Raw genomic sequence first — 14,010 nt, forward strand, 5'->3', positions numbered from 1 at the left:
TTACAATACAGATTTGTTTCAAAGCAGCTTTACAGAGATAAAAGGAAAATAATGCAACAAAGTTTGTTTTTTAGAAGAAAAATAGCGTCACAGTCCAGCTTAAGTAAGTTCAGTGATGGTTCATTTTTGTTGTAAAAAGTTATAAATTTAGTTCATTTATATATCTATCTCTGGAGAAAGCCATGATGACTATATTAGCTATATAGACTATTACTGCGTCTTTAATGGTGCCAGAACTCAATGTATAAACAAATAACATATTTTGGATGTACATACACTCTAAAATGACCAATTTTTTTCGTATTCAGATTTTTTCGGATTGTAAAAAATTTTCATTCGATAATGATTTTTATTTAATATTTTGTATTTTTAAGGGATTTTATGGTACTAAATTATATTTATGCAGTAGTTATAATCCATTTATTCACTTTTTAAGCATGGACTTAAACTGTCATAAATCTTGAATGCTTTGAAGCTCATTAAGTTTGGTCTCTTTTTAAAGAAGACACTTGGCAGATTATTGCTGAAGTGAAAAAAGTTTTTTAAAAATGTACATTTATTGTTATGAAAACTGCACAATTTTTATATGACATATGTATTTTCTAAAACACATTTTACTCTAAAACTGTGAGAAATTCAAAGCCATAAATCTAAACAGGTTGATATCTCAAAAAATGAGCTTTCAGTAAGATTTTGTTTGGCCGATCATGATCCCATTCATAATATCTATTTTTATCCGTGACTGAAGGAAATTATGCGTTGTTGTGTTAAAGTTAAATGTTTGGTAGATCTACTGGTCAATATAACACATATGTGTCAGCTCTAAATAATATTGACTCAGTAAAAGATGTTGACTGTTCTCATTTGCTTTAAAGTGTTATTCATACTCTAAATGCTCAGCTTTCATGTACAAATTGTTAATTTATTTACAGTTAATAAATGGTAAATCCTTTTCATCACTTGCGTATGTGAAAAGAAGCCCACAAATTAATAAATAATTTGTTTTCTTTGAGCAAAATATAAGTTAATGTAGTGTTTTTCTTTTGATTGTGGGGTAAAATGTGGCTTGGAGATGTTCTTGACAGGTTTTGAGATGTTCATCCATAGTCTTTTTCAATAACACATATAATAACATATAACGCAATAATCAGAAAATACACCCACACATATGCCCCTTGTGTCTCCTCTGAAATAGGAAAAAAGCACATTGGAGAGAGCAGCAGTTTTGTGGCACTGGTTTTATTGCAGACTTGCAGACCTTACAAAATAAGAGTGAGTTAAACATGAGCTCGAGCTGCGGATCAAAAGGCCACTTTATTCTATTGAGAATAAGATACTATTATCTGCTTCATTCTGACCTTCACTTTCACAAATCAGTCCTAAGGTAATTACATAACACTCTGGTGCTAAATAGATCGACTCCCATAGCATAAAAATACATTTGCTATTAGAAATATGCATTTACTGATGTCCTGTATAAGGATGTCTGCTAAGCATGGACAGTCCTGGATCAGTTATAATAATTTTCAAGCTAAAAATCAAGCAAAAGGATTGTCTTTTTTTACCATAAGCCTTCAAAACTCTCAGAAAAAAGGTACAAAAGCTGTCACTGGTGCGCTACTCTCTCAAAAGGTACACCTTTGTACCTGAAGAGTGCATATTATTACCTCAAAAGTACATCTTGGTACCAAAAGGGTATAAAGGGTACCATCCCACTGACAGCTTTTGTACCATTTTTTTCTAAAGTTGGTGAAGCATTGCCTCGCTTAATCTATACAGACAGTCTTGTGGATAGATGTACATAGTGCAGGAGGGGGTCATAAGGCAGAAATGATTCATATCGCCTAACACGGTGAACATTTCTGAGTCTGTGAAGAGGCTTCGATTCAGACATCTGTTGATACATTCACACATGGTTGTGATGTGTTTGTGTATATGTCGAGGTTGTCCGTTTATTTCGTTTTGGTGTGTTGTTGATGAAGTCCAAGCTTCTGCGACTGGAGGAAATTACATCGGCCACAAACTTGGTGCAGTCCGAGCACACATCTCTCAGGTTGCAGCCTGCGGCGTACAGGTGTGGAAACTCCTCCTCGACTGAGTGTCTGGAGAGAGAACACAGAGACCTGCAGAGAAACACACACACACACACACGCATTCTGTATAATGACAGATCTCCAGTCATGTCGCAAATAAAATGACTATGAATTCTGTTTAATACAAGTTAAGCTCAATCACAGTTCACATTTATTTATACAGTGCTTTATAAAACAGATTGTTTAAAAACAGCTTCACAGAAAATAAAAGTAGGCTATGGTAACACTTTATTTTATTATAAGGTGTCCTTGTTACTGTAATTAACAGTACACTTTTAAGTGTAGTGTACCCCTACTTTTAAGTACTGAGTAATATTAATTACCCAAAACGAGAATCATACCCCTAGACCAACGAGCCTCTTCAACGGTAAGTCTTTCGGGAGGGCGCCGGAAATTCAGTGAAGCCCATCTCAAAGACGGAACTAGACCTGGCGTCGAGATACGAAAGTGTAGTTGTTTGAGCGTTAGAAACCACTTGAAGGCATATTACAGATCAAAGGCAAAGCTTGCCAGACAAGGCCCAGCGGCCTAATGGATAAGGCATCAGCCTCCGGAGCTGGAGATTGTGGGTTCAAGTCCCACCTGGGTCGTCTTTGATGGGCTACGTTTAAGTTGGATGTTCGACAAATTCAAGCATGGTTTGTTCAAAGCAACAATGAATGCAAGATCTGAATTAGCATAGAACCGACAAAAGTCTGATAGCTGTGGTGGGTTTTTGTGTGCATCATTCTGGCCTGCCACAAAGCACAGAAGCACAAAGTTACACAAAGCACTGTGCGCAAGAGGCCCAGTGGCCTAAGGGGAAAAGGCCACTTCTTGCTTTTGCACTGGACCTACGACGAAGGCTTTGCGTACGAAAGCAGAGAGGCAGACTCCACACACAAAACCGGTGGGAAAGAGTCATGAACTATAAATGAACCTAGTCATCCAAAAACATCACTGATACGTTTGTTTAGTCCATATAACCAAAATGGACGTGTAATTGGAGAAAAACACATGGAACAGAAATGGAGGGCTCTAAATGTAAACAGCCCCATAAAGGCTATGCCGTAGGCTTGACTTTGAACTACAAGGCATCGGCCTCCCACCTAGGGCATGCTTGTTGAGCTAGCTCTAAGCCGATGCTGCAAAAAGTCAATGATAATTTGTTCAAAGAAACTCCACAGAACAACAAGTATACCTGTGCTTGCTACAGGGTTTGCGTTAGGGTTTGGGGTTACACTTTATTTTAAGGTGCCAGTATTACTGTCACGGTGTGGGTTTTGTCTTGTCTGTCACGTGATTCCCTGTTTGTCATGTGATCCTGCCATGTGTCTTGTCATTTTGTTAATTGTTTGCTCATTGTCTACAGGTGTCTCGGATTTACCACGCCCCCTTGTTATCTTGTTTAGCTTGTCTGCTTGTGTATTTATACCTCTGTGTTTCAGTTGTGGTTTGTCGGTCGTTGAAGTTGTTTGCTGTTCTTTGTAACTGTTCCTGAGTTCTTTGTTCTGAGTTCTGTTGTTCACCCTGTTTGTTTTCATTAAATTTAGTACTTGCATTTGGATTCTCTCTGCTTTATTCCTGCCTCATCATCACAGAACGACCGACCAAAATCAGGAATCCAGCAGTACGGATCTCGCCTGATCTTCACAGCATGAGCCGGTAGTTCGCTGGACAGATCGCGGCCTTGGCCCTGGATAGCCTCGAACTGTTCCAGTACACCTGGGGGTTTGTTCCTCTTGCTGCCTCTTGCTCTCTGGGTGACGAGGCAATTAAGATGTGTTACCGGCTGGGGGCTAAGGAGGTCGACCCGAGGGAGCTCCCCGATCTCTCCAGTCTGGATTGGAGAGAGGCACTCTGCAGATGTCTGGAGAGCTTCCTCCCGTGGCACGCAAGGTCAACACCTGATCTTCACGTCCCGTCCAGTCCTGCCGAACCTTCACCACTGGTCCCATCCAGCACTGAGCCTTCATCGCTGATCCCGTCCAGTTCAGAGCCTTCTTCGCCGCTGGTCCTGCCCAGCGCTAAGCCTTCTTCGCCGCTGGTCCTACCCAGCTCAGAGTCCTCTTCACCGCTGGTCCTGCCCAGCTCAAAGCCCTCGCCGCCGCTGGTCCCGTCAAGCTCAGAGCGCGCTGATCCTGAGCCAGAGACTGTTCACGTCACTTCTGCCGATCCAGAGACTGTTCAAGTCACTTCTGCCGATCCAGAGACTGTTCACGTCACGTCTGCCGATCCAGAGACTGTTCACGTCACGTCTGCCGATCCAGAGACTGTTCACGTCACGTCAGCCGATCCAGAGGCACTTCACGCCAGTCCAGCCGAGCCTGGGACTGAGAGCGTCATGCCCGCCGAGCCTGAGACTGACAGCGTCATGCCCGCCGAGCCTGAGCAGGAGTCTGTGAGCGTCATGCCCACTGACCCAGAGTTTCACAAGATGCTGGTCCCGTCCAGCCCAGAGTTTCACAAGATGCTGGTCCCGTCCAGCCCAGAGTTTCACAAGATGCTGGTCCCGTCCAGCCCAGAGTGTCCGGACAAAATGGTCCCCGCCGAGCCAGTGTCTTCGGACAAGATGACCGCCGTTGAGCCGGTGTCTGTTCCTGTGCCTGAGCTGGTGTCTGTTCCTGTGCCTGAGCCGGTATCTGTTCCTGAGCCGGTGTCTATTCCTGTGCCATGGTCGCCTGCAGGGGCGTCTCCGCCCTGGCCGCCTGAAGGGTCGTCTCCGCCCTGGCCGCCTGAAGGGTCGTCTCCTCCCTGGCCTCCCGAAGGGTCATCGCCTCCCGAGTGGTCGTCTCCGCCGTGGCCGCCCGAGGGGTCTTCTCCGCCGTGGCCGCCCGAGGGGTCTTCACCGCCGTGGCCGCCCGAGGGGTCTTCACCGGGGGGGCGGGCTATGTCACGGTGTGGGTTTTGTCTTGTCTGTCACGTGATTCCCTGTTTGTCATGTGATCCTGCCATGTGTCTTGTCATTTTGTTAATTGTTTGCTCATTGTCTACAGGTGTCTCGGATTTACCACGCCCCCTTGTTATCTTGTTTAGCTTGTCTGCTTGTGTATTTATACCTCTGTGTTTCAGTTGTGGTTTGTCGGTCGTTGAAGTTGTTTGCTGTTCTTTGTAACTGTTCCTGAGTTCTTTGTTCTGAGTTCTGTTGTTCGCCCTGTTTGTTTTCATTAAATTTAGTACTTGCATTTGGATTCTCTCCGCTTTATTCCTGCCTCATCATCACAATTACAGTGTAATTATACATTTAAGTACTGAGTAATAATAATTAACTACATGTACTTACTATAGGGTTAGGATGAGGGTTTGGTTTTAGGGTTAGTTACATGCAATTATGCATCATTTATAGCTATTACTAAAATAACTACATGTAACGTGTTACAAGGACACTATAAAAAATAAAGTGTTACCAAAAGTATTAGTGTTGAAAACGTCTTTAATTATAAAACAAATTCCATTGAATTATAAAGTAGCTCTACAGAAGACAATGGTGTCTTTATTCAGCTCAAGACAGTTCAGTGTTGATTCAGTTCAATAACAGTGTTCAATTTTACGTCTGAATTTGTGGCTTATAATGTTGATTAACACACAAAAAAGTTGACACCCCTTTTGCTTTAAAGAAAAGCACAAATCTAGGTTACAGTGAGACACTTGGACCAATTTTTTTGGAAGATTTGAAAGCAAAATTCTAAAGCTTAGAATTTTTTCTTTTTTTTTTAAACGTACATTCATTCCTGTTAAAACGTGTGTATTATTCGAGCTGTGACGTCGTGTTATGGTCGTTTTAGGGTAATTAATTAGGCATTACATTAATATTCAGCAATATTATTGATCTGACTGTACTGACGCTGTTGTATGAGAACTGAACTGAACTGGACAATGAAATCATTTTGTGCAGAACTGCTTTATAGATGAAATGAACTAGTTTAATAATTGATGATCTTTTACAACGGAACTGAACCAACACTGAACTGACTTCAGCTGAACAACAGCCGAAATGCATCATTTTCCTGTTTATCACTGTAAAGCTGCTTTGATACAATCTGACTTGAAAAAAATAGTTGCAACACTATATCCAATTATATCCAATGTTACAATGAAGTTATAACATTTGATATAACTTAACTTTTTTCACAATAAAATCGTGTTAACACAACAGTATTTTAACATTTACTGATCAACTTCATTTATTTTTATTCTAAATGCCTCACTACAGATTTTTATTTAATTTTTTTAAGAAAAAAAGGGACAGGACAAAATAATTTTTTGTAGTAGTTATCATTATGCCACAAGTGATGTTGACTGAGCTTAACTTATATTGAACCCACAATAATCCTTTACCAATCAGGGAGTCTTTTCATTCAGACAGTTTGCACTGTTTTTTTTTTATGCATCAATGTGCGTTGCAGTGATATCACAAAACGACACGTATTCAAATACACTCTCCTTCTCTTCATACACATACCTGTACACTAATACACAGACTAGATCAACCACTTTTTAAAAGTTAAATCCCATGTTAGTGAACCACCTTGTGTTGTGACAGAACTGTTTTGAACATTTAAAAATATTTTTGTCTAGCAAAATTTTATTTCTTCACATTTCTTGACTAGTTGTCCACTTTACATCTAAATACACTTAATTATTTACTTACTTAATTATTTAACTATTTGCTTGACCTCTAGATATAGCTTGGGTCCCTCCTTCAATTTATGGGATTGTTATGCCTTTTTATTATCCACTGCCATAAACTGTAAGTCTGATTTAGTTTACAAAGTAATACCTTTCCTCAACACTAGATGTACAATTTGTCATATTATTCATGGTAGAACAAACAAATCCGGAGTTATTTAATAATTATGGTTAGGGGAATTTTACTTAGGGTTTGTATTGCTTTTACAAAGCCTAAATAAAAGCAATAATCATGCTGAACACCACACTGAAAAACAAATGGTGTAGAAACAATTTTCACTCAGAAATTGCTAGGAAATGTAACAATTACAAAGAAACTGCAAGTAACACATTCAATTAAACATGAAACTTTGAAGTAGAAAGTCTGAAACTGTATTTTCTTGTAAAACATACCACAATAATCTTTGTTTTATTTACAACCTCGAAAAATCAATTTACAGAGCACTAATTAGTGAGTGTGATGAGAGGAGTCAGAATGCTGTCGACATAAGTAAAGTCTCCTACTTATGCAAAGTTGTGTCGATTTTACTTGTAAAACACTGGTAATCACCAGCGACTACAGGCTAACATGTATTGATTGTTAAACTGATTTTAACCCACATCATATGCTTACTGGACAAGCCCTGACTACAGTAATATATACTGGAAGTTTAGGCCTATTTGGTCTTTTAAACTGTGGGGCGAATAACAAACAAGCATAGTTAACTCTTTTTTTTAGGATGTGAGCACAGACTGTTCCCAGTGTGGAATGTGGCTGTAATCCTTTAACTTAGACATAGTCTATATTTACTCACTTATAGACATCACTCTTGTGACTCTTCGCACTGCTGTGAAATCCCACAGTGTACACTGGAATGTGTGCCATCTTTTTGTAGGGAATCTTCATCTGTTAAAAGGACAAATTAAAGCAAAATCACTCAAGGAGTTTGTGAGTTTGAAATAATGTGTTATTAGAATTAATTTAGAAAACAGAGTTTAGCAAACAATTTTAAACAAGAAGCCCGTGGTCCTCAAATGGCGGGAGAGCAGGCAGGTGATAATAGACATATAACAATTATGTTATAACATAACATATAATACAATAATCATGCAAAAAGCAAGTTAGCAAAATAAATAAACATATTTGCTTTTGGAAGATATAATTTGTTGCTGACATTGAAGGCTGTGCATCCAATCAAACAATTATTATATTTTGGAGTAAATTCATCTATTACTGGCAGATGCCAACATTGTATGACATTGTCCCATCCTCAAAAACCATAGTCAAAAATACACAGACTAAAACAAAATATGAGCCATACACATTAAATATGGGTTCACTTGCCATTATAATGCTATGAAGCTATAACCTAGCTTCACTGGGTACAGAAAATGTTAAATAAATAGATATACAGTAGATAACAAAAAAAAAAAAAAAACGTTAAATATGAAAATATGATTTCAGGCCTCTAAAGATGCTGATAAGAACTTTTTTTTTTTTCAACAACTTTTATACAGTGTCCGTCAAATCTGTTTGCTGAAGAAAAAACAGTTGGACTAAGGGAACCAAGGATCATTTAGCGAGAACTACTCATGATATGTGGATGGCCAAGGTTGTAAAGTAACATCTTTGTTACATGGATGACACTAAACATTGAAACATATTGGGGTGTCAAACTCAGTTCCTGGAAAGCAACTGGGCAAATTCCAATGGGAAGTGAGCATCCATGTTCCCTACTCACTCCGAAGTGCAGAGCCTTTGTGCAGAAGTGGGACTTTGGAGACAGCAGGACACTTGCATGTCAATGTGTGGAACGCACTTGGCGAAGGGAGCAACTAAAGACCACATAATTTCCTCATTAGCTTCACATGGAGTATTGCCATGACAACACAAGGCAGCGACAACAGGAATATCTTATTTTTGCTGTTAATTTGATACAGATACATATACATTTGTAATGAAGTTTTTAAAATATGCTTTTATGTGTGTGTGTGTGTGTGTGTGTGTTCCTGATCTGCTCTTAACTCTATAAGTTAAGCCCTAAACATAAAGCATTAAACACATTTCTTACCTATGAAACTTTTTTAAACTTAATATGAAATGCATGACAAAAATGTGTGTAATTTATCACAACAAAACAAAACAAATTTAATTATTCTGTTTATACGTTAACTCCAACTAGATTTAAAATGAATCACAAGGTCACCCTGGGTCACATGACCATAAATGATTAAATTACTTCCTTGAAGTGACCATCTCATGTTCCCTTCACTAACGGACTTGTGGAAGGGCCCTTCGTGAAGGGACTCATTTGTTCACTTTCTTTTGGAACGTCTCTGTAAATGGCGCCCTTTCCTGAAGTGCCCTTGAAGGGTGCAAAAATGCTGTTTGGGATTCGCCTACTGTCCTGCAGAGTTCAGCTCCAACCCTAATTAAACACCTGAACCAGCTAATCAGGGTCTTTGAGATGGAACCTCCAGGCAGATGTTTTGGAGCTGGTTGGAGTTACAGTCTGCAGGACAGCAGCCCTACAGCAGCGGAGTTTGACACATGTGCTACTATAGAGCTAAATGAGGTTTATATGAAATAAATATTTAGTACCTTTGCACTACAACAGTTGCAGACAGACCTAAAAGAGAAAGAATCACAACTGAATGTTCAAAACAGTGAATCAGACCACGTTAATTCTCCTTGTTCCAGTTATTATCTATGATATATAATATCTATTTAAATATTTATGAAAATTAAACTGAGACCTTTTACACAGGAGGCACCTGGACGGCCACGAAAACAGTGGAAACTTTACTCGACAACAGCAACATATCTAAGAAACAAGATGAACAAAACAAAGACAAACACAGTTTTCATTGGGCTGTTGGACTGATGTTACTCAAATTATCTATGAATCATACAGACATTCACACCTTGCCCTTCCTCAGATTATTAAAAAGCTCTTTGTTCTGCATGTATTTCTCCATCTCAGCCTTGACAAGTATCCGGCGCACGTTGATGACCTCATCCACTGTTAAGGCCAGACTGTCGACTGGATGACAGAATTCCTCCTGTGTGGGAGGGAGATGAAGAAGAAGACTCAGGTCCTTCAGTCTGTAACAATTTTACAATAATGTAGTCCACTTACAATAGATCACTATAGGGGAAATTTTGTTAAATATGTTTGTTTAAAGAAACAAAGGGAAATAATTATCTGTGGTAATCGACAGCATGTTACAGATGCTGCCCACTTAATTCCTTTAAGAACTGGGACAAAATACTAATACTGACCATCCACTGACGTCTCGAGAGCCCATGAGACGCTGCAGCACTTCCTGCACCTTCATTGCTTTTGTCATCTGAGCTAAAGGAGGGACAGGTGGACTGGGGCATCCTGTCAAACACAGGGAATGAGGCTGGAGAAAAAAGAAAAAAGTGGAGAAGAGAGAAAGACAGTCAGGCATCTTTATATATACAGTATACCATCTGCTAAATCGGCTTAAACATGCTATCAATGTGCTCAAACATGCTAAAATATTCTAGCTTAAAGGGATAGTTCAGCCAAAAATGAAAATTCTGTCATTAATTACCCGTAAGATCTTTGTTCATCTTCGGAACACAAATGAAGATATTTTTGATGAAATCCGATGGCTCAGGGGGGGCTCCATTGAAACCTATTTAATTAACACTTTGAAGGCCCAGAAAGATAGGAAAGACATTATTAAAATAGTCCATGTGACTACAGTGGTTCAACCTTAATTTTATGGAAAAAAACCCCAACTTTATTCAACAATTTCTTCTCTTACGTATCAGTCTCCGACATGCCTAACACCACAACGCATTCGTAACCTCGCGTGCGTCTTCCTCTGCTTGTAGGTCATATATCAGAACGCCAGCTCCTGCACGCATGCGTCGTGGTGTTCTCGTGAATGTGCGCCCCTGAGCCATCGGATTTCATCAAAACTATCTTAATTTGTGTTCCAAAGATGAACGAAGGTCTTATGGGTTTGAAACGACATGAGGGTGAGTAATTAATGACAGAATTTTCATTTTTGGGTGAACTATCCCTGTAAACACCTATTGGAGGCAACTGTAACGCTAAATCCAAAGGAAGATGAAGATGATGAGAATATAATACAAGGTTTATTTTAGTAACAGCCAACATGCAAGACAGCGTGTTTACAACAATACTGGACAATGAACAGAATAAAGGGAGGAATTTAAATACATGGTGATGATCAACTAAAAGACGAACAGCTGTGATGATTAGTGTTCGTGTCCATGGTAACAGATCAGTGGCCGGCAAACACAAACAAAGAAACATGTGATGAATGAAAACAAACTAGACGTCATGATAGCAAACTAACTGAACATAAATGTGACACCACACCCCCCTCCGGCAAGGCGCACCATAACGAAAAGATGGCAGAGGAAGGGATGGATGGGGTTTAAGAGGTGGACGAAGAGCTGGTGAAGGGATAGTGACAGTAGATGACAGGAGTGAAGTGATGACGACGATCCCCTGGCGGAAATGGTTGAGATAGTCTGCTAGAACAGGCCCAGAGCTTGCCAGTGCCAACAACCCACAGAGGGAGGGAGGAGCCACAGTGGTGCAGAGGCTGACGTCAACTGGGGGACGGCCGAACGGAGACAAGGCCGATAGATGCACAGGCACAGACGAAGAACCGATGGAAACGAGCGACATCGCTGGCACTGGAGAACAAGGTGATTCCGCAGCGCCAAACTTTGAAGGAGGAGCCAGAGTACACGAGGGCTGAGGTGGAGCCGGTGTGACGGAGGACAGAGGCGACGTCGAGGGGAAGGAGGAACCCGCTGCAGCTGTAGGGGTGAAGGGATGGAGCGCAGCGGATGGCCTGCAAGTCCGTGGTGGAAATAGAGTAGTGACTGACCATGGGGGAGCCAGCAGGACGAGGGTCTCCGGTGGAGCCGAAGGTGGGAGGAGCCACAGCGAAGCTGATAGGTCGGCAGGCCGAGATGGAGCAAAGAGATCAGAGGCCGGAGGCGGAGCCACAGGATCTTCTCGAACTGGCGCTGCAGGGGGATGCATGACCTGCGGCTCAACGTCACAGGGACTCCCCGGAGATGGCACAGGGCTGTAGACCTCCGGCAGCGGCGGGGCTGGAGGACTGGCTGAGCTTCGCGGTGCCACAAAACTTGACAGAACCACGGTTAGGTTCATTTGCTTGATAACACAGTCCATGCAGATCGATGAAGTGAAGAGATCATAGTTCATTCAGTCCTTAGTGCTGTCCAGAAAAAGTGATGAAGGGGGGCAGGGTGGGGGTCAATTCTTCCTTATTGAAGTCTATCAGCCAGTCTATCATTTTCCGCTGTCACTACTCCCTCGTCTGCTGATGTAGTGGGCTCACACCCCTGGTCAGACTCCCTGTGGAGCTCCACTTCCGGGGCGAGGGTCAGCGCTGTCCTCTTCTCCTCGGGCTCTGGCTAACACGTCGTGGTGGGCGGTAGCTCTCCATCTGCGGGAGGCTCACACAAATCTTCCTCAGTAGAAGTTGGTGATTCGGGCTCTGGATCTGGCTGTGTCCTGGATCGAGGATGGACGCTCTCCAGACACCTGATGATGGCTTCTTGCCAGTTCAGTACAGAGGTGTCAACGGGGTGATGGTAATTTGCCCCGATCCAGAACAGTGACTTCAGGGTCACATCATCAAAAGGGCAGGGGATAGCGAGACTGCAAAACTCCTCTGAAAAGATACAACATTTGTGGCTCTTCTGAGCCAATGCAGCGAATTTCATGGAGTAATCCCAATTTAATTGGTCTGGTATTCTGTAACGCTCAATCCATTGGAAGATGAAGATGATGAGAATATAATACTAGGTTTATTTAAGTAAGGATAGACAGCCAACATGCGAGACAGCACACTGTAAAAAGTGAACAGTTGGATCAACTTAAAAAAATTACTTCAATTGGTAACACCTAAAGAAATTAAGTTTTCTCAACTTAAATTATCACGTTTTTCACGATAAAATGTGATAATTTAAGTTGAGAAAACTTAATTTCTTTAGGTGTTACCAATTGAAGTAATTTTTCTAAGTTGATGTTAAGTGCATGTTAACACGAACAATACTGGACAATGAACAGAACAAAGGTAGGAACTTAAATACACGGTGATGATTAACTAAAAGACGAACAGCTGTGATGATTAGTGTTAGTGTCCATGGTAACAGATCAGTAGTGGCAAACACAGACAAAGAAACACATGTGATGAATGAAAAAAAACTAGACGTCATGACAGCAAACTAACTGAACATAAATGACAGCTACATGGCTTTCAAATTCACGCTTTTAAAACTACTTAAAACCTTTTAACGTCAAGCCTTGATAATTAATTTATGGCAAACATCAAAGTTTGTGTTAACAAACTATTTTTTTTAAACCTGATGTGTGTCAATATTTGAATGAATGTTAAAATATTTAAATGTTAAAATTCTACTATCCAGGTTTAAATGCAGCATGAAACATTTGTGATTGTTGTTTCTTCCCTATTGTGACTTATCCGAGTCGAGTGTAGAGGCTTCTCAAACGAGAAAGAATATAGGACGGGACCTCATTTTGTCCCCATTTTGACATGCAGCCAGGAATAGTGTTTCCTGACATTTATATGACCCTGATTTCGATGCCGGGGAAGTACATACAGCAAATTTGCCTGTGAACGCTTTATATATATACAATATAGGTAGGTCTAAATCCATGTGATCACTTAAATATCAATGTTATATCATATCATCCAGCCCTAAAACTTGTATATTTTGGTCAGTGTTTATTTAAAAACATCCAATTATGCAGAATATGAGATGATAAATATTTAATTGAAGAGTTGTCAATACAATATATAAAAATACAATATACAGGGTATGATTTTACCCCAAAATTCAACATATTGACACAAAATGATAACTGCAAATCCACGTTTCGCAGCCTGGAGACTAGATGTTTCAGTGAATTGCGGCGATTCATTTGCTTGGTAACACTTTACAATATGGGTGCACTAATATATGCATTAATTCATGCTTAACTAATAATCATGTGTTAATGTATGACTCATGAAGAACTAAACCATTAATTAATTATTACTGCATCAGCAACTAATAAAGATTCTATGAGCCCTATTTTAACGATCTGAATCACAAGTATCAAACGCGAAACGCAAGTAACTTTGTGGGCGGATCTCAGGCGCTGTTGCTATTATACCGACGGGATAAATGACTCGACACAAATCAAAAATGGTAGATTTA

General features: G+C 40.5%; 1 protein-coding gene across 1 annotated transcript in view; it reads right to left on the reverse strand.

Annotated features, from left to right (window-relative positions):
* Positions 1–1,227: 1,227 nt before the first annotated feature.
* spire2 (spire-type actin nucleation factor 2) overlaps positions 1,228–14,010 on the reverse strand; it is a 57,853-nt gene continuing 45,070 nt past the window's right edge. The window contains exons 10-15 of the mRNA XM_084094958.1: positions 10,024–10,148; positions 9,666–9,803; positions 9,498–9,565; positions 9,343–9,370; positions 7,556–7,647; positions 1,228–2,123 (exon numbers count right to left, since the gene is read on the reverse strand). Of these exons, the coding sequence (XP_083951084.1) occupies positions 1,907–2,123; positions 7,556–7,647; positions 9,343–9,370; positions 9,498–9,565; positions 9,666–9,803; positions 10,024–10,148 (668 nt within the window). The 3' untranslated portion in view covers positions 1,228–1,906. The remainder of the gene's footprint in view (positions 2,124–7,555; positions 7,648–9,342; positions 9,371–9,497; positions 9,566–9,665; positions 9,804–10,023; positions 10,149–14,010) is intronic.

The sequence above is a fragment of the Abramis brama genome, assembly GCF_963993115.1.
Source record: "Abramis brama genome assembly, chromosome: 20".
Classification (NCBI taxonomy): domain Eukaryota; kingdom Metazoa; phylum Chordata; class Actinopteri; order Cypriniformes; family Leuciscidae; genus Abramis; species Abramis brama.